This window comes from Peromyscus californicus, unplaced genomic scaffold (genome assembly GCF_007827085.1).
Source record: "Peromyscus californicus insignis strain IS unplaced genomic scaffold, ASM782708v3 Scaffold_3__1_contigs__length_106647218, whole genome shotgun sequence".
NCBI classification, from domain to species: domain Eukaryota; kingdom Metazoa; phylum Chordata; class Mammalia; order Rodentia; family Cricetidae; genus Peromyscus; species Peromyscus californicus.
The window spans coordinates 98,690,140-98,711,488 of NW_026294551.1; the positions used below are offsets into that span (position 1 = coordinate 98,690,140).

The 21,349-nt window shown below is 42.5% G+C and overlaps 1 protein-coding gene across 39 annotated transcripts in view; it reads left to right on the forward strand.

Moving 5' to 3' along the window:
- Window positions 1-21,349, forward strand: part of Rbfox1 (RNA binding fox-1 homolog 1) — a 2,167,575-nt gene that overhangs the window by 1,934,826 nt on the left and 211,400 nt on the right. The window contains exon 1 of one of the 39 annotated variants that reach the window (XM_052759388.1): window positions 19,801-19,925. The exons of the other annotated variants lie outside the window; for them this stretch is intronic. Within the exon in view, the coding sequence (XP_052615348.1) occupies window positions 19,860-19,925 (66 nt within the window). The 5' untranslated portion in view covers window positions 19,801-19,859. Of the gene's footprint in view, window positions 1-19,800; window positions 19,926-21,349 lie in introns of those variants that run through there. 39 annotated transcript variants of the gene reach the window in all.

Consider the following 21,349-nt stretch of genomic DNA (forward strand, 5'->3'; position numbering starts at 1 on the left):
CATTAGCATTGAATAGTAACACCACACACACAGTGATACATATACACTTACATAAACATACATCAGCATACATATATGTAGGCACACACAGACAAAACCTGTGCATACACACACTATTCATCTGCCCATGTTCTCCAGCTGCCCTCTATTCCTGTGTAATTACATGGTGAGCTGGATTGTCTTCTCCTGCTTTGACGTCCCCTGGAGCTCTCTGAGCCTCATTTCTTCCTTTTCAACCTCTTTACAATCACAAATAGAAATTGTACATGTTTCACACAGGAAATGGATTTCACCGCTCAGGTTTGGGGCTTTTGACTGTGTTGCCCTCCCATGGTCAAGTGTCCTTCTCATTTTATCCAGGGTCATCTCTTCTTATCCCAAATCTTCATGGCCCTTCTTGTAAGCCTAACAAGCAGCTGAAATGAGAATTCAAAAGATCAGATTACGCTCTTTCTGTCACAGGACTGTTGCACAATTGGTTATTTACAATAGCTGTATTTCCAGCTCTGCCATCTTTCGTCAGACTCATGTACATTCATTCTTGATTAGATATCCCCATCTAATTCCTGACTAGCCTTCTAAACTAGAGCAAGACTTCATGTTCCCAGCTCTACAAACTCTACTTCTTGTCATGATATGAATCCCGTGTCTTTGCTTACAGAATGTTGGTCACTCCTATGCATTCATTCCTCAAACCACCCAGTGCATATTTGGAGAAAAAAGACAAGCTCATACTCTGGATTCCATCTACCCATCCACATACCTATCTTTCCATCAATCTACCTATTTACTAATCTATCCATTATCTAGCTATCCATCTACATAACCATCCAATTATCCATCTATCCATCAGTTGATATGTCCTTCTATTCATCTACCCAACCACATGTTCATCAATCTATTTTATATTACTATTATCTTTCCTCCATCATTGCTAGCAGAAGAGACATTGGTCATTACTGGTGTATTTCCAGAATACCCCATCCTTTGTTTTATTGACTCCTCTGCTATTTATACTCTCCATCAGGTCTTTGTAGCCATGGTGAAGTTCTAGTTTCAAACAGCCTACTGTTGTTTCTTTGAATTGTAGAAATGATCTATAACTTGTACCATTTGGGCTTTCCAGATTAGGGCTTGCATCTGGCAAAAGCACCAGAGTATCTTTCCCAGATGCAACAGGCAGCAGACAATATGATATGGGGAAGACGGTTTGAGCACTTTGGTTGTATTTCAGTCTGTCTTCTGTTAACTGCGCTCAGGCTCTAATATACAAACACTACTGTAGTGCCTTTTGTTGGTTTTGTATGTGAACATCTCCGTGTGTGTGACCCCCGAGCATGTGTGTGTGTGTGTGTGTGTGTGTGTGTGTGTGTGTGTGTGTGTAGACGAGAAGGCAATTTTGGTTATCTCCACCTTGTTGTTTGAGACAAGGTCTCTCATCGTAACCTAGAACTTCAAAGTCAGCTGGACTAACTGGCCAGTCAGTGAGCCTCGGGGATCTTCCACCTCCCCAGTACTGGGATTACAAGATCATGTGACTGTTGGCTTGAAATTATTGTCTCATTTCCTAACCTGCTGAATAATTTCTCTATTCCAAGCTCATAAGAGGCAGAAATCCTACTTAGATGGTTTATTGATTTGATCATTTTGGCATGATATAATTGAAATGTGAATCTAAAGTAGCTTATAGAAATGGGGCATGTATATTTCAAGGAGCAAAACTTCACAAGGTATGAGTTGTATGGTTGGCTAACTCAGATAATTTAGAAATTCAAAATATCATTAAGGCTTCAGGTTCTTCCTGTATTTCTCAGCTGTCACTTTTGCTCTCTTGGTGTATCCATTTAGGCTGGCATTACTACTGATCCTAAGATATCAGCCATTGTACCAGGAACCACAGTCCAGAAAGGAATAAAAAATGCTCCCCAGGGAAAGCTTCAAAGCCTCCCATTCAGCTACCTGTCCTAAGTCAGATTGTTTCAGTTCCCTTTTTCACTTGGCAAAAAAAATTAGATCCCTAAGGGTGATTCCCAACAGTTATTTTCAAACTTGAGTGTTCTACAGAAACACTGAAATACACGGTTCCCAGAGTGCAGACTTACGGTGTGTTCTCTCAGTTTCTACTCTGGTGCTCTAGGGCGGGGCCTGAGCAATCAGAGGTTTTAGAATGTGACTCTGAAGTTGGCTTCAGCCACATTTTGAGACCCAAAAATATGTTGGTTTTTTTTTTTTTGGGGGAGCTCTTGGTGTCCCACAGCCTTGAGTGTTGTTTCCAAAGTGCACCAGGCTCCCCACCTCCTCTTTCCATTTTTCAGCCTCCTGTGATAAATAGGATAGAAATATTATGGGTTTTCCTGTTAACATGCCAAAGGAGAAACCAGAACAGTGGGTAGAAAAGAACTGTGGGGAATATTCTGAGGAGGCCCTGTTGGTAATAGCCTGTATATACAGAGCCGGCATATAAATAAGGCCAGGGAGGCTGCCCACCACATTCTAGGGGAAGTAACGGATCGTAGGTGGAGTTTTCTCCACTTACATGATTGCGTTAGTTGATTTCTGTGTAAGAATCACCATGCCATTGCCACTTGATTATGAGTGTTCCTTATTGTCATTTCATTTTCCTAGTTCTTTATCTTCCTCTGGCTCTTCTTTATCCTTTTTTTCCTGTTCCCTTCTCTTCTCTTCTTCCTCCTTTTAAATGGCATGTCTGCAGTATTTTATTTCCCTTGTGTATCTCCAGATACACACCTTGCATCTTCTCTGCCATCCTGGGGTTTGCCTTAGGCTTGAACATTAGCTCTAACAGCCCACCTCATACCCATCTTTTTCCATTTCTTGAGAAATTCAAGCCTTTTCCTACTCTACACTTTGCAAATATTGTTCTTCCAACTAGGAAGCCTTTTTTCTGGCATGTTTGAAGTCCTAGCTGAACCTTTCAAACTCACAATGAACATGTCCCGTTCTTTAGTGACATTTTTTTCTCACACTAATTATTTAGATACAACTCACTACATTTACAATAAATTGGTAGTCTTTCTTGCTTTTGCCTGATGTAGAGAATCATCTATGCAATTCTAAGCTCTATGGGTCAGGGACCCTTCATAGCTGGTTTTCTGTTGGGATGTCATGCATTCCATGACACCAGACGCATAGTAAGCTCCACAGGTGTTTGTGAAAAGGCTTGTGAATAGTAATACTGTCCCTGTTTTCTCAGCAGACTTCTCTCCATTTCAACATATGTTCTGTTCCCACCTTCATGGGAAGCACTATCAGACTGAGTTAGCTCATGAAAGCATGCCCCCACCACCAAGCGTGGTCATACTCCACTGTTTCATAGACCTGCTGTGGGGCAGGGGTGCTCTGCTCCCTTTGAAAAAGCCAGTCTATGCGCCGGGTTCTCAAGCCAGTTGTTGGGGAGTCACCTGCTTGTGAGTCAGCGGAGAATTGGTAAATGAAGGTTCTTGGGATCCTCTTCAGTCTGAGAGATCAGAACCACTAATGCAGAGAACCAAGGATGGGCATAGGCAAGAGTAAACCCAGGCACTGCTCATACATGTAGAAGTTTTAGGATAACTGTTGTAGCTGCTCCAATGCTCACTGTTACTTGTCTTTATGCCTATGCTTCTCAGCAGAAACACCCCTGCTGCTTATCTAAGCAACTTTTAGTTTTTGGCTTTGTTGGTTTTATTTTATTTTTGAGACAGGGACTTGCCTAGGCTGGTCTTGAACTTATAATCCTTCTGCTTGTGCTTCCCAGGAACCTAAGCAGTCTAGTCATTTGAAAGAATTCTGACAGAGCTGACATGACAGAGCATTCAGTAAAGTCCGTGCCTTACAAGCATGAGGACCTGAGTTCAATACTCAGAACCCACATTAAAAAGAAAGAAAGAGAGAGAAGGAGGAAGGGAGGGGGAAGGAGGGAGGGAAGAAGCTGGGCATGTTGGCATATGCTTGTAATCGAAGCACTGGGGAGGCAAAGAGAGGTAGATCCTTGGGGCTTTCTGGCCAGTTAGTCTAGCCTCCATGGTGAGTCATAGGTCCATAAGAGACTCTATCTGAGAACAGAAGTGTGGACAGCACCTGAGCAACAACACCAGAGATTTTTCTCTGGCTTCCATTTATATGTGCATATGTATGCCTGCAGCATTGCCCCCAACACACACAGCCTAGACAGTTGAGAACAGACATTTTTTTTTTCATCAACTGCATTGCTCCATTTTTAAGTGAGAAATGGGTCAGCTCTATTTTCTGATCACCAGCTTGAGTTGGAGTGTGCCTACACAGGGGCTCTTCCCAGGTGTAGCTAGCCCTGGAACCAAGCATAGGGCTTGACAGTCAGCACTATCTGGGTCAGCAATTGGACCCCACTGTCAGAAATCTAGCATGTCTTTTGCATACCATATAAATAGGAACTGTGGAACAAGAGCACTAACAACCCCATCTGCAGTTTGCCTGTGAGATTATGTACTGCTTCCCTTGAATTACCTCAGCTAAACAATGTAGTCATTTTAATGATGGCTAAACTAAGCGATCACTTATTTTGTATCAGGCTAAAAACTTCAAATTATGTCTCATTATTGGATTTGCCCCATACTCCATGAGCCAGGCTGTAAAACTTTCATTTTATGGGTATCTATCATGGGGATGTGTGGAAGAAGTTTTTTTCCCTCTTCAGGCTCTGCTACCTTCACTTAGCTTTCCAAGAAGATAGAATCTGGGCTGTAAGGGAAGTATTCGTGCTTTGGTGCTCAGCTCCATCCTAAAGAGCTATGCATCTTTAGCAAGTTGAGTCTTGGTTCCATACCTGATGCTTACACAGAGGACTTTTGAAGTGATGCAGTCAAATGTCCACATGTCTGGATGAAGGTGCTCTACTGAGGGGACAGCACACTTCCTGAGGATTGTGAGCAATGTGACACAAGAAGAGGCCAAGATGGTAGAATGACCACAAATCACGTCCACTAAAGATGGGTTGGAGAAACTGAGGCTCTTTAGTTGCCCAATAGACTCATATAATCAACACAGATTCACCTAGTGGTCACACTGCTCCAGGGATGTTGAGAACTTAGGAAGCAAAATGTAACATATCAGACAGGTTCCTTGTGTCTGGGTGGTTTCAACCTGTGTAGGCAGCAGTGACCATGCACATAAGTGATTTCAGATGGGAGAATGAACGGTAATTGATAGACACATTTAGCAGAAGCATTAGAATAACCTTTGAAAAGCAAAAGAACAGCCAGGCTTCTTCAAACCCTTGGGTGCTGGAAGAAAATTTCTGGCTTAGGGGCTGGGAGAGATCTCCACTTACAGGCATGAAGTATTGGATCTCCAGAACTCACATTAAAAAGATCAGGATGATAATCCCAGCATCGAGGAGACTGGAAGGCAAACCCATGAAGTTCACCAGACTATTATCCTTGGCTGTCTCAAAAGAACAAGGCAAATCCTAGAGCCCAGAGGAGAAAGTATTGAACTTTTGCATGATTAGCTCTTATATGTTTCTTTTAGGCAGAGTTACTAAAGCTAATTTCCATAGTAACACTGAGATTTCTGTTTTTCATTTTTTTTAAATATCCAAGATCATGGGCTTCTATCTTGCATTCTCAATAAACTTTTAAAATCCTGGAACAAACAACAAGGCAAATAACATCTGAAGAAAAATAGCTGTCCTCCACACAAGCGTGCACACTCACTTACACATACATGTACACCTACACACACAAACCATGCACACATAACACACACACATAGAATTCTGACTTAGGTATCATACATGGAGAATGTCCTAGTGATCCCCCATGATCTGCTAAGCATCCTCAAAGCAGGAAGCAGGTGACAATAACTGGGTCCTCAAGCATCTTCATTCTCACAGCTGTGCTGATCTCTGATGTCAACTCCAGACTCTAGAGACTTCATGTGCTCGTGTCTTAAGAGCATTCTTAAAGACATGCTATTTGGGCAAAGAGAATGGTGGGATATAGCAACCACAATGGCTGACAAACCCCCAATGCCCAGAGAGAACATTCAACCCCTTGCCTGTTAGAGAAGGTAGTATAATATAATGGTTGAGCACATAGATTTTGGAATCAAATAAATGCTGGTTGGAATCCCAGCTCTATCATTTACTAGCTGTGGGACCTTGGGTAAGATAATTCAGCTGCAAAACAAAAAAAAAGGTAGTATGATAATAAGAGAGACCTTGCTGGATAGCTTGGGGATTAAATGAGATTGTGTACCTATGGAGAAGCAGAAAAAGGAAGTGAGTTCTGGCTGCAAGGACCCTCCTGGTCTTATCCACTGCACCTACAGGGTCTGTGTTGCCTCTGCCTTATCCTTTTGCAGGATATTGCTGTCCTGCCTGCCTTCCGTCTCTAGAGAGGACTTCCTTTGTTTCCAGAGAGCTCAGTCTACAGACAGTGTAATGAGCCTGATCTCATTCAGCCCAGGTGCTCTGGTCCTTGAACTGGAGTTGCCATGTCCATAATTTGTACATTTTAGATAACAGGTTATTTTGCTAAGAGGAAGAATCTTTAGCTGAATCCAATACAGTCCCAGCAAGCAAAGCAGGAGGAAAATACCTAATTCGGGCTTGTTAACCACCGGGCTTCTGAGAACAGAATCAGCTTAGCTGCTTGCAAATAAGCAAGGTTCACAGGACTTGGTTGAGCCAGCAAGAAGGTAACAAGCTGTGTGTGAAAACCCCAGGATTAAATCTCCACAGCAAAATTGCTTGGTGCACAGGATCAAAAGAGCCGCAAGGGGACCAAGACAATGAGCAGACTCCCTTCTGCATGCTCGCCCAAACCTTTCCATTAGCAAAACCCCAAAGAGTGTAGACTCTGGCATCTTATCAAGAAATAAGGCTGTGCTTTAGATTATAATTAAAACAATAAATTCTTGTCCCCTGCGTGCATCCCGATTAGATTGTTGACACTGTGTCAAGCTGTTAAGGAGATAAATTCATGCTGCTACTAGCACTCACCACACTGCGTATTTTTGAGTCGCTCAATGGTTTTATTTTTTTTAACATGACAACTTGAGACTAATGTATTAGAGTTTTTTCCTTCCATTTCTCTATTAAGTTATTAATGTTGGTTCACATGCCACTTTTGGACTGTGAGGGTTTTTGTTTGTTTGTTTTTATTTTTGTCCTAGAGTTTCATGCAGGTCCCACTGTGATCACTTACAGAACTCGTTTGTGAGTAAAAGATGCCCATCAGCATTGAATACACAGAGGGTTTTAATGTTTCCCAAAGATACATTGCTGTGAAGAATGGCTAAGGGTGCTTGCCACTGGGTTTGACTCCTAGAACTCACAGCTATTAGAGAGAGAGAACTGACTCTCTCAGGTTGGCCTCTAGCCTCTACACATGTGTGTACATGCACACGTGCACATATACACTAAATGAATAAAACATAATTTATAAAAGATAAGACAGCCTCTGTAGGCATTTAAGAGATGGTCTGGCTCCTCACTCTTTGTCTCTTCAAGCACTGTGAGCAAATGCATTCCACTAATGGATCCCAGTGGCATCCAAGCCATACTCAGGATGGGAGATGACTCCTGCAGTAGGCTGTGGTAGGATCCCATGCAAGTGACCTGTCTAGGAATGTGGAGCTGTGGAACCATGCTGCCAGTCAGGCTCCTGACTGTTTTCTGAGACTGTTGTGCATGTTTCCCCACTGGACCTCTGTACATGGAGTTCCCTGATCTGACAGGAAGACAGGATAGAAATTCACTTAAGTAGCTCCCACTCCTATTTCAGATCTCCTGTCCTGTCTCCACCATGAAACTGAATTTTTAAGTTAACACTTAATGCTGGAGTGGCTTTAGGTATATAGCAGACTTCTTCTGTGCCCACTATTCTTTTTCTCATTGTTAAGACCTTGATTTACTATAGCAAATTTGTCGCAACTAATGAACCAGAACTAAACCATTTACAGTGGAGTTGGTGTATCATTCAGGGTCTTCAAGTATAGTCACGTGGTTGAGCAGTCTTCCTCTCCAGATATCTTTTCTTCTTCCAGAACTGGATTCTGCACCTGCAAATGCCTACTCCTCATTCAGCCCTCCTCCCCCACCTTGACAACTGTAATTCTACCTTTTCTCTGTGAATTTGATTACTATAAGCACATCATATGCATGGGACCAGATGTTGTTACTGTGGTGAGCATCTTCTTTAGGGCATTTCATTCATTTCTTTCTGGGTTCATTCATACTGTTGAATGTGTTAGGGATCCCTTCCTTTTTGATGGCTGACTAGTACACCACTGTATGTGTGCATCATATGCTGTCTATTGCTAATCTGTCCAGTGGACATTTGGGTTGTTTCCACCTTTTGCTTATTGCTTATAATACAATTTAGGGGGCCTCCTTTTATCCCAGGAGTATGAAGTTCAAATTTCCCCCCTAAACATTACAAGGACATTTCAAGGAATGAGTCATGGTAGTCCCTATTTGTAACCAATTCTGAAAGTGGGAGAGGCTGGCACCTGTACCTATGAGCTGTGCACAGCAGATCAGAACAGGCGAGAATCCAGAGATGTTAAACTCAAATCTGATTTTAAGTGCTGTCTGTTTTCCTGCCCTCAGTGGATCCATTTAAAGAGGGAGAGACAGGAGAGGTTAAGACCTTCAGTCTCCATCCCTTAAGAGGGATGTGTGATTCTCTACTGTCTGGAAGCTCGAGGGTCTGACCTGCCACTTGGCTGTCACTAATGCTGGCAAGAAATGTCACTGGTTTGTTATGCCCTTGTTGCATGGCGTTTCCTGCTTCCGTGGGTCAAATGTCAGCCCTACTCAGTGCAGGCTGAGAAGCTGCCATAAGGACTCTGCAGCTGTGTTTCATGGTGCACAGATGAGGACAGGGTAGAGAAATCAGAGAGAACAGTGGAGCATGTGTTCAGTACAACTGTATTGCCTGGCGCCTCTCCTCTAACACCTCCTGCAGTAAAATAAAATAAGGGACATTTAATCTGATTTCTCAGATCTTCTCTTTCTCCCACAGATGAGCATATTCTTTTCAAAATACGAGATTAAAAGCAACATAAAAGTACACATGTATAATCACAGCACTCAGGAAGCAGAGGCAGGGGTATCACGAGTTCAAGGGAAGATAGACACCATGTCTCAAAAAATACAGATAGAAAAATATAGATACAGCTATTTGTATAGATGTGAGTATGTAGGAATCCACAAGTACAAACATGGATCATTTGTGATTTGCTCTAAACATGTAAATATTTCAGTCACTTTCCTTTGTGCTGTAATCCGGGGGTGGGGGAGTTATGCAGGCATATAGCCTTTCTGTGGTCAACAGGACTGTCTGGTGATTCTCACACTTGCTGCTTTCCTTGGTAACTCATTTGAAAGTCAATTTCCTCCACCATCTCTGCATTCTAAGTCTGGAAACAGTGCTATGAAACTTTCAGAAGACACATTACATTATTTTGAAATAAAGAACTTTGTTTTAGAATATTCCATTTATGCAGTACCCAGTGCACACATAGGATTTATTGCTATTTTCCTCCTTTGGCTTCTCTTCCCAGGAATGCAGCTGCTTTCCACTAGAGATGCCACTGAGATTATTGCTGTACATTTGTCTAGGAGTCATCAATACCTAAGCATGTGGTCACAGAAATTTTACTTTGTGGTAACTTGTACTCAATTTAAGTCCAGGGCAATTGCAAAATCTTTTCCTTTTTCAAACAAACAGTACAGTACAGTATTTGGAGAGATTGTCTATTGGTTATCAGTGGGTAACACTCATTCAGAGGACATGATTTTGGTTCCCAGCATCTACATCAGGGCAGCTCAGAACCACCTGGAACTCCAGCTCCAGAAAATGAGAGACCCTCTTCTGGCCTTCATAGGTACCTTTACTCATGTGCACATACATACTCACATACACACATACCATAGTTAAAAATCATAAAATAAATTCTTTTAAAGAATAAATATGAGGTACAGAAAAGACTACTCACTTTACAGAATTTATCAGATGAAATCTTAACATGATAATAGGAATCCACAAGATGGGAGAATGTCTCTTAATTGTACTCTGATAATTTAGAGTAACTTTGGTGTTAATACCACATTAATTTGTCTATACTATCCATTGCCAGTGATTTTTGGAAAGTTCTTGTTTTAATACATTCCTTATTTTTAAGCAGAAGAAAATCTGTCTACTCAGGAGGTAGATGCAAATATAAACTAAAGATGTTTAGAAAGAACATGGGTCATAGCAATGCTCAATGGATGTGCTCTGCTTACTCTCTTAGTTTCTCAGCTCACACTTGGCTGAGAAAAGTCCTATAAACTCATATCTTCCTGAGCTCTGCTTTGTTAAGCTTAATAGGTGAGATGAATACACTGTGCAGACCTGGGCAGGTCTCTTCTGGTATCTCAGTATTCCCCCTCCCTTTCCTGATCTCTTTACTATTATGAGTTTTATATTATTTTAAATATTTTAACATTGAAAATGTTTATTTTTTATTTTATATTTTAAACATTACTGAGATCATACATGAATAGAACATGGAGACATGCATCTTCTCTCATACTTGCTGTCTTCCTGTGCAATTCTTAAGTGATAACATGGCAGTGATTATGGACAGGGTGAGAGGGTATGTGCCAAGTGCCCAAATACTATCCAACTCTAACACTTGCTCCAAATCTCATCAAGTAACCTCTGAACTATCTATTAACTGGCAAGTAACTGGTTGTTGGTTGTTAATATATCTTTTCATTAAAAAGAGACTCTGCATCTCTCCAGCTATTATATTCTCCCCAAAATGAATAAAAGGCCTGTTCTTAACTATTTAGATTTCCAAGTGTCCTCCAAGTCTGCTATGAAGGTTGTCTCTTAATATATGTAGTGTTCCAACACTTTGGAAGACTCATTCCTTAGGCAAACGAAATGAGATGTGGCACTATCCTCCAGTGACCTCATGCATACCCCATTAGTGAAGATCCTGATTGGAAGCTGGTATGGGAGTGTACACATTTAATACTGCACTTGGGAGGCAAAAGCAGGTAGACCTCTGTGAATTCAAGGATAGCTGTTCCATAGCAAGAATCAGGACAGCCAGGTATACACAAAACATAAACAAACAGAAAGCTCCTGGTATAGAGTCACATTGGTTCCATATATTATTTGTGTGGATTGAGATTAAGCTTTAAATCCTTGACTTTCCAGTTTTCACCTTTGCCTTCTATAAAATGGCTCCTATGGCATCTGAGGGAATTGTAGGAGATAAAGATCATGAAGTGGTCCTTGTGAGGCATGTGTTAGCTGCTTGTCTTATTGCTGTGATAAAACCACCTGATAGAAGCAACTTGGGATGGAAAGGGTTATTTGACTCATAGTTTGAGAGTATGGTCCTTAATAGCAAAGAAGGCATGGCCTCAGGAACATGAGGCAGCTGGTCACACTGCATCCTCAGTCAGGAAGCAGAGAGATGGACAATGATGCTCAGCCCCCTTTCTCCTTTTTATTCAATTTGGGACCACAGTGCGTGGGATAGAGCAGCTTATACTTAGAGGGGGTCTTCCCTCCTCAGTTAACTTAGTCTTGCTAAACCCTCATGGCTTGCCCAAGGACTTATCTCCTATGTGATTTTAGATCCTGTCAAGATGACAACCATCTTATCTGTAATGAGACATCTAACTAGTTTGCATTCCCCATGTATCAGCTGTTGCTGCTAATATTGTTAGTTAACCAAATCTACCCATCCATTCCTCTTCTACCATTATACAGTATTTATGAAATATTTGTATTGTTCTAAGCTATTTAAGAACCACACTCTTCCCTTGTGACTTGACAATAACAGGATTATATTTCAAATGTTTTCTGCAAGTTCGAGTATATTGCATCAAGGAGGGATGATTCAGTGAGTCAGGGAGTCCTTTAAGAAAAAGATGGGTCCCTTGCCATGACCTGGTTCTGCTCCAGAAGTGGTGTTTCATGTGAAGGTAGATGAAGGGAATGTCTATGCTCTCTTTTGGTTATTTTCTGTGACTTAATAGAAACTCAAGAATCAAATTACTCAATATAAAAGTAGGGAAGGGTCTGTGGTCTGTTTTTAGTGCTGGGCTTATTGTTGCATACATTGGGAGAATGCAACATAGACAAGTATTTGGCTATAATGATGTGCTAATATCTGGTTTGTAGAACCCCAGTTCACAATCCTGGCTAATGTTGCTTAGCACTTGAATGACTGTTGATAAGTTATTGGACCTACTCAGGTATCCACTCACTGATATGAAATTAGTATGGTTTGCTCTAAGTCATAAGAGTCTCTCCCACAAGACTTGATGTATAGAGTCTGCCCCCATTGACCACGATTCACATATCTATGAGGTCTCCTTTATTGAGTGATTAGTGTTAAACAAGAGATGAGCAGACAACTTCATGCTAGAGAGGCAGATGTAGCCTCATAACTCATAGAAGAGGTGCTGGAGTCAGAATCTGAGGTTGAGCCCTCACCCCCATGGTTACAACCTGTGATCTCAGCAAGTCTCCATAACCCTTCTGTTGCCTCCATATATGGGTTATGTGTTACACTTTCCAAAAGCTTAACATTTGTAGGTGAGTTAGTAAATGGTGGTTATTCCTATCACTCAAATACCACTACTGCTAGGTCATATCTTAGTTACTTTGCTTTTATTATGATAAAATACCTGGACCAAAACAATACAAGGGAGAAAGGGGTTATTTTGACTTGCAGTTCTAGAGGGGTCTAGTCCATCATGGTGAGAGGACAAAGCAGCAGGCAGGGAAGGCAGAAGGCATGAAAGCAGGGGTGAGGGGCTAGCTGGTCACAGTGCATGTGAACTCAACAGCAGAGGATGGCGAATGCATGCTGCCACTCGGCTCCCTTTCTTCACTCACACAGTCCAGGATCTTAGCCAGGGAAGGCATGGCCACAGTGGGTGAGTCTTGCTACCTCAATTAGCTCAATCAAGATTATCTCCAACAAGCATGCCCACAGGCCCACTTCCCAGGTGATTGTAGCTTCTGTGATGCTGACAGTGATCATTAACCATTACAGACAGTATCATTTGTGCAGGCTTCATATTTCAGCAGATGTAAGGAGCAGACTCAGGTTCTGTCCTTTCTTCTTTAGGTGTAGGGGATGAATGAGTGACGTCCTGAAAATGACGTTTTCTTCAGCTCCAGGGAGAAGCCTACCCAGCTGTCCTCAGAGATACCACCTTTGGGGCACATTCTATAAACTGTACAAAATTAAATCCTTCACTTCATTTCCACCAGAAAGACCCCTCAGAAGCATTGCTCTGCCCCTGTAACACATCTGTACTGCAGAGGCAAGGGAGGATGTGAGTCCAATCCACCACCCCCCAACACAAAATCCCTGGGAAGATGTATGAGGCTGCATATAAATTGCATTGAATTTGGCCAGCCATGGGCTAGCATTGCTTTTATGCTGAATATCAGCGAAAAGTATGAAATGGAGATTACATTTTCAATTCTGGCTTTTCCCCCAAAGCTCTGCAGAGATGCCTTCATCCGCTCCATCCATCACAGCACAATTGCACTGGTGTGGAGTCTCATGCTTTGCATCCCTTCCTGGGAAGGGAATCTGCAACTTGCTGTCAGAACAGTGAGGTACCAGCCTCCGTATTGGCTGACTTCTTTATTCCCTGCTTCAACCCTCTCCCCAGATCTCAGCCTTTTGGGGGCTTTTTTTTGTTCTTAAGACCTATCACACAGGAAGATCATAAAATCAACCGTGCAAGTGCACGCACGCACACAGCACACACACACATATACAGAAAACATGCTTGGAGATGCTCAAATTGCTATTTGTTTCTTGGGTTGTTCAGGGCAGAAATAAGATGTTGCTGCAAGTGGGATTCATCCATGGACAATAAGAAACATGCTTATTACGTCTTCCTGAAATATATATATTCATACCAACTATTTAGTTCCTGTCCCCAAACAGCCCTACATCACTGTCAGTGTCTCAGCTCCAATCGTAGTCTGAGAAAAAGAAGTGTTTCCTGGTGAAGGATGAAAGGGTGGTGTTGTACATGTGGCTTTATCTGGCCATCAGCTTCAGTGTCTTCAACAGCCTTTTCCTGCCCACTTTCCTTGCTGCTCCCTCCTGCCCCTCCCCCACCCCCAGTGATTGCCTGCTGGCTCCCCAAAGAGAAAATGTGTTAAGTGAACTTGACAGATTCCAGGCTGGCTCCATATGGCAAGGCCCAGGTTGCATGTTCCTGGGGTCCCCAAGCTGCTCTCACCTTATTAAGATGGCAGTAACTACATGCAAGTCAAGTTCACTGCCTGGTTTTAATTCCTGGGACCCCGGAGACCAGCCTCAGACTTCAAGGTGGAATTAGAGGCAGCATCTTCCACTGCAGATGTGGCCTTTTCCTCGCTGCTTCCCCACAGTCATAGAGCTGTCAAGGAGGTCAGGGAAACAGGGACCCAGAGGGGAGGGATACTGCTGGAAAATGCAGAGCTTAGGTCTGAGAGCTTTCTCAGGGTTGCCATAGGTGTCTGACAGCGACATGTAAGCATCATCGTGCTCTTGTTTATGGCTTGTTCTGCACTGTCTGAACCTTTGGACTCCTACACATAATTGAGACTTTGACTTTGATTTATAAGTATCTAATTTGAGCTCCTCCTTCATTTGAAAGCCATGGAGAAAATTAACTCCAAATCAAATCAATGCAATTCAAGTAGATAAGCCCTTGTAACCCAGTGATTAAGGGCTGAAGTTGAAGCCTACATTTTTAGATGGTAGGAATTTGTGAGAATGAGTCTATAAAAGACAGGCCTTTGCTAGAAATGATTTTATGTGAGAAGTATAGAAAAAGTGGCTACCTTTTTTTATGCTGTGGATTTCCATATTTTACAGAGAACTGTAGTTATGTGGAATGGAGACTCCTAAGAGGGCAGAGAGTCTCTCAATTTGAATATGTAAAGAGAATAGCAAGAAGAGGCACAGAATTTACTCCAGGTATTTCATGGGGAGAATACCTAACCAGTGGAAAGTTGGGTTTGGGATTTTTAAGGGTATACAAAATGAAGAGAGAGCGAGCAAGCGTGCAGAAGTATTCTTAGTGAGGTGGGGGCTTGTAGTGCATGGAGATGGAGACCTTTCAGGATACTGAAAGTTTCTTCCAGCTTCAGGGTCCCTAGGCTGTAGATACCAACTTAACCTTTTGAGATGATTTACTGTGCAAATACACTGACCAAAACTGTAAATGATTATGGTGACTTCAGCCTCTATTTCTTTATCTACCTGTCGTGTGTGTGTGTGTGTGTGTGTGTGTGTGTGTGTGTGTGTGTGTGTGTTGTATGAACTCACATGTGGGTGATGCCAGTAGGCATCAGTGTACACATGTGGAGATGGCCAGAGGATGCAGACTTCGGTTGTTTCTTTTGTTTTTGTTTTTGTTTTTTTTCCTATCACTCTCTATATCCTTGAGACAGTCTTTCACTCCTCCTGGAGCTAGGCAGGCAGTTACCAAGCCTAAGTGATCTTCCTATCTCTGCATACTCCCTGCTCTAGCCCTAGCATTGGGGTTATACACACATGTGAACACACCTGTCTTTTTATATGGGTTCTTGGGATTTGAACTAGGGTATTCATGCATGTGCAAGAAGTCCCCAGCCCCCTTATTTATTGATGATTTTTCACATACTACCTTAGAACTCATAACCCCTTCATAGGGGCATTGAATCTTAGTTTGTATTTCTTTAGCTAGAGTAATTAAAAAGTGACTATAATAATTCCTATACTGATATAGTCTTAGACCCTAAACAAACAGATCTCCACTGACACCAAAGACATCTTGGGGGTTTTGATAAGATTTGCAGAGTCTCTTATTCCCAGGATAAACAAATTGAACTATTTTCCCCACACAGGTCTCTAAGTAGGCTGGCTTGTTAATTCACCTAGTAGAAGTAAAGATAGCATCATTTCCTTGTTCCTACAATATGCTAATGTGAAAGAAGCTGTTGATACACACTGTGTTCATTTAACCATGTAAAAATAGAAGAACTCACTCCCAGCTTTAAGAGAAGTGAATATGTGACATTCCACTCAGATAGTACCAGGAGGAAAAGTGGGTTTATTCCCAGGCATTTGCCTCTGTAATGCTCTCCCTCTAATCAGTTCCATCATGGACCAGGACACTTTCAACAGTTATCACCCATGGGAAAGACTCTGGTGGCCTCATCCACTTGGATGAGCAGGCAGATACAATGGGGCAAGAAATATGCCACAGCCTTTGCATTGCTTTCCTCAGTGGGGAAGAGAGAGGGAGTTGCTGTCTTTCTTGTTCTACTAGGTCCAGACCATGTGAGTAAAGGTAGCCCATAGTTCTTTGGTATATGATGACTTTAATTTTATGTTCTCCCCCTGTACAGTGGTCTGTGTATGTGCATGTGTGTGGGGGAGGGGCTGATTTTATGAGGTTAAGTGTAGATGTGTGAGCATGAGTAGAAAAGCTAGAGGTGCTGTTCTTCAAGCTGTTCATCTTTCTTTTTGGGGACAGAGTGTTTCATTGGCCTCAAACTCTTCAGTAGTCTATAAGCTGGCTGGCCAGAAAGCTATTACTCTCTCTCTCTCTCTCTCTCTCTCTCTCTCTCTCTCTCTCTCTCTCTCTCTCTCTCTCTCTGCATTCCCAGCACTTCTCAGGGATTACAAGTGTACACCACCATACCTGGTTTTGTACATGTGCACTGGGGATTGAGCATGTGTCCTCAGGCTTGTGTGGAAGAAGTTCACTGACAGAGCCTTCCCCTGAGCCCTAGCCCAGCATGCTGGATTTTAACAGTACACTGTGAAAACAGTATTTGTAGAAAAGTTGTCAATTATTTGCTACATAATGGGCATTTCCAACTTAATCTTCTAGCATTATCTGAGAACTCCTTCCCCTCCTTTGTATTAGGTGGTAATCAGATTCATAAGGAGAATGCAGACCAGCAAGTCTGTCCCACCTGTTCCCTGAGCCATTCTGCGATGCCTGAGTGTCTGATGAACACACACTTGCCTTTGGCTTGAATGGCCTCTTTATGCTGACTGTTGTCAAGTTCTTGAGGGAAAGTGAAGGATCATAAGTCTTTGACTATTTGTTAAGGCTGTATGTCTAAGAATATGTGAGCAAACTCTTGAGTCTTAGTCTTTGGTGCTCCAGATAGAGACATTCATCTTAGCCTAAAGAGAAGGCACCTGATCTCACAAAGCAGACTCGTGACTGAACCTGGGAAAGGCAGGACAGAGAATTTGTCCTTCTGTGTCTTCAGCAGACTCTGTTTCTATGTCTGTCAACTGGAGCTAGTGATGCTATATTAGATAGCTCTGATGATGAGACCTAATGTTTAATACAAAGAATATTCTCAGCCTGGGATAATGTTCTATTCCACTTCTTTCTAGAAATGAAAAGGTAAAGGCTGTGTGGTTCAGGGGAAATTAATGTGATAGAATATTTCTTCTTTGTCCCAACACTCACTAGTTCTCATACTTGATTTCCCCTCGGCTCCTGTACTATTTAGTTCTTGCAGGCTGCAAACCCTGTCTCCACCCCCATCCCTGTTTCAAACATAGCTTCATTTCAGCTGCGCATCCCCCCTTGCCCCAAGGCCATTGGTGCTGCATGAGCAGAACCAAAGCTGAGAGCAGAGCATGGAGCCTGGAAGCACAGGCCACTTTACGCTGCTGCAAAATTTGTTTCCTTCCCAGGGCACAGGCGTGCCTGGGAGGGATGTGGGAAATTTTTTGTGAGAAGTCATAATTAATGATCTGCTGGGTCTTGGCACCTATAAAGGAACCAGAAGGCCACTGGGAATTAGAATGGCCTCTGCGATAAGAGTTGTCCTCTAGCGAGGCTCTTCACTAAGGGAAGTGGGGGCCCTGGGAAAGGGGGAGCAAGGAAGATTTGGGTGGCTGGGTTTCTGTAGTTTGCAGGGCTGGTAATTAGTTGCTTGCCATACACAGCATCAGAGTGACAGTGACCTGAGTCCGGAGCCCTGGCACTTGAGAGAAGCCATCCTGGCCTAAAAATTTACCTCTGCCTCGTTCTGTAGTTTTTCTGGGTGTGTTCTTTCCTTGGGAATCTCAGTTTTGCCTCATTGTAAAATGGCGGGGATGTCACATACTCTTCAAGGCTATTTGGATTAGAAATTTAATGATACCAATGAAACATAGTAGACACTCAAAAGTCCTATGAATAAAACGTTAAACTGGGAAGGCATATCTCCCATTTTCATGGTAAGTACATACAGTTTTGTGGGTAAAGTGTGTGAGTGTGTAGACCCATAGATGATCATAGACATTTCTGTGGGCAGAAGGTATATCTGCCAGTGTTAGCTAGAATACTACCAACAAATCATTCAGATACTTTGTGATGTCAGTTCTTCTTCTTTGGTGGAAAATTAAATTGAGTTTCTAATGCAACTTTCTGCCTCTCAGTGAATTGGAAAGTGTCCACTATGTGTTAATTTCCTCTTGCTTTGTTGCCATGCTGTTTGGGAAGTTCACTGACTCCCTCTGTGCCCAGGGGCTGTTCGGTCCCTGCAGTAAGTCCCCCTTAGAACACCATCAGCAGGTCTTCTGTTTCAAAGTCACTTGGTATTCTCTGCACTGGAGCTTCCCATCCTGCTTTGAGTACCTTATTAACTCATGCCTATAAATCAGCGGGCACAGTGTCTGCACTCAGCAAGGAGTAGTGATGGTGTAATAATGAAAAGCTTTCCTAGTCTGTAATAATAACAGTATTTTGAAGCTTCTAACTCATCATGTTACAGATGGGGGTACATGATGCAGTATTTGCTGTGTTGGCTAGTTCTGTATCAACTTAACTCATGTTAGAGTCATTTTGGAAGAGGGACCCTCAACTGAGAAAATCCTCTCACCAGATTGGCTTGTGGGAAAAATCTGTGATGTAGTATCCTGAATAATGATTGATGTGGGTGGACCCAGACAATTATGGGTGGTGCTACCCCTGGGTATGTAGTCCTGGATGATATAAGAAAGCAGGCCAAGCAAACCATGAGGAGCAAGCCATCAAGCAGCATTTCTCTATGGCCTCTGCTTCAATTACTGCCTCCAGGTTCCTGGCCTGCTTAGGTTCCTGTTCTGCTTGAGTTTCTGCTCTGGCATTCCTCAGTGGTAGACTGTTAGCTGAGATTTGTAAGCTTATATGAACCCTTTCTTCCTTGTGTTGATTTTGTGTTCTATCACAACAATAGAAACCCTAACTAAGACATATAAAGAGTTCTTGGCCCATGGTAGGTATATTGCATTGTGGGAGAGCAAGTGATGCCTATCACAATCACTGTGGTTCATGCCAAGTATGCTGTGTAGGGTTTACAGCAGGTAAACTTTGTGTAGTCCACTCTGCTAATAATGATTATTGGCTTCAGGTGTTCCTTATGATCTTGAACATTTTCACTCCCTGTTATACTTCTTCCCAGTTTGTCTTTAAATCAAGAATCAACTTCTAATATTTTGGACCATTTCCTTCAGCTGCCTGGAGTTCATTTTGAGAGATAGTTTGAGAGGATGGTACCTGGCCCCAAATGTGTTTTCCTAGCAAAGGGAGAAGTTGTAACAGTTAGGCTCTTGCTAACAGGGGAGACGCTCTACTTCTTGAGGTTAGAACCCACAGCAAGGAAGGAATTTTCCTCCCTGGGTATTTGCTAGTGCTCCTAGATGTGCTGGTGAGCCCCTGTCTGCCCACCTCTATGCAAATGAGTCCTCCCACAAGCTGGGGATGTGCTGTCCTCAAAATCCAAACGCCATGTGCAGGAGATGGGCTCGGCTGCTGCTGCACAAACAAGATTTGAAAAGGGGATAGCGTTTGCCTGCGGTGAGTGATCTCCATGATTGATTGCAGTTTGACAAAAGACCTTCGCCTGGGCATGAGATCTGACAACGTGATCACCACTGTAAGTTGGCTTTCTCAGGTCATGAACCTGGGGCCTCAGCCTGGAACAGTGTGGGAGGAGAGGGAAGCCACCTCTGTATCAAGAGGTGCTGGTGCTGCCATTATGAGCACCTTTCCTGAGTTGGCAGAACTGAATCCTCACAACTTGACAGGGCTCTGGTCATTCCAGTAGCAAGGCACATTTACTTATCCTCTTTGGTGTCTGTCAGAATGGACTTGTCAGACTATTTGGGGACCCTGCTAGAAGTGCTGAGAGATGCAGTAAAATGAGGCAATGCTCAGGCCACCAACTCAGAGCACTGCCTTTGAGCTCTGGCGGATTTCACGCTGTATCTCAGGCCAGCCTTGCTAAAGATGAGAACCTTGACAGTTATTTATCTTCCATTATCTTCCTTTCTCTCATCTGTGAAAGGAGGGCAATAGTGTGTGTCTCATGAAAATAAAAGTCTATTAGATAAATGCTTAGCATGGTGTCTTACACCTAATAAACCCTTAGTGCATGGTAGGCTGGCTTCTGTGTCATTAACATCCAGACCCTCCTACATTGACAATGTTGTCATATACCTGTGTACCTACACAGCAATGGTCTTGTTGATGCAGTAGATATTCGAGTATGTTGTTGTCTTGCAGGATGGGGAATATCACTGCTTTAAAAATCAGATTTTAATGTGTGTAAAGGCACATGAAAACAGGTTTCTGGCCATGTAGGTGAATGTTTATAATAAAGAACAAGGCCTGAAAATAAAGGTGATTTTCATCCTGAGAAAGTCTGTTTTGACTGAATTAGAATGGAGACTGTTAGGGAATTTGGGGAATTAAGTCATTATTATGTGCTAGAATGTTACTATTAGGGGCTAGAATGCAGTGTAGTAGTTGAGTAGTTGCTTAGTATGAACAAAGCCCTGGGTTCAATCCCCAGCACTGACTGTCAAAAGTAAATAAAGAGAGGATGAAAATACTTAGCAGGTTGATGATAGGCAGATAAATAGATAGGCAGACAGAGAAGTAGATGATAGAGATGAAAGATAGACTGATTTACAGATACAGAGGTGATAGATAGATGGTAGGTAGATAGACTGATAGATGCAGAAGTGACAGTTGACAGAGATAGACAGATACTGCTTATGTATAATAAAATCCACCCAATTAAGCATGCACCTTAAATTTAGATAAGTGTATACACTCTTACAATCATCTCTGTAGAGCTTTCATCCTCAGAAGTTTGATTATCCTCATATTTAGTCTGCTCCATCCCCATCCCAAGCCCCAGACTACCACAGATCTGGCTTCTGTCTATTTTGAATTTCTTGTCAATGGCATCTTCCTGGGAAGCTTTTCTTTTTGACACCTTTCACTTAGCTCACTGTTTCTCAAGTCCATCCATGCCTTTGTGTATGTCTGTGAAGGGAGTGCAGCTCAGTCTGT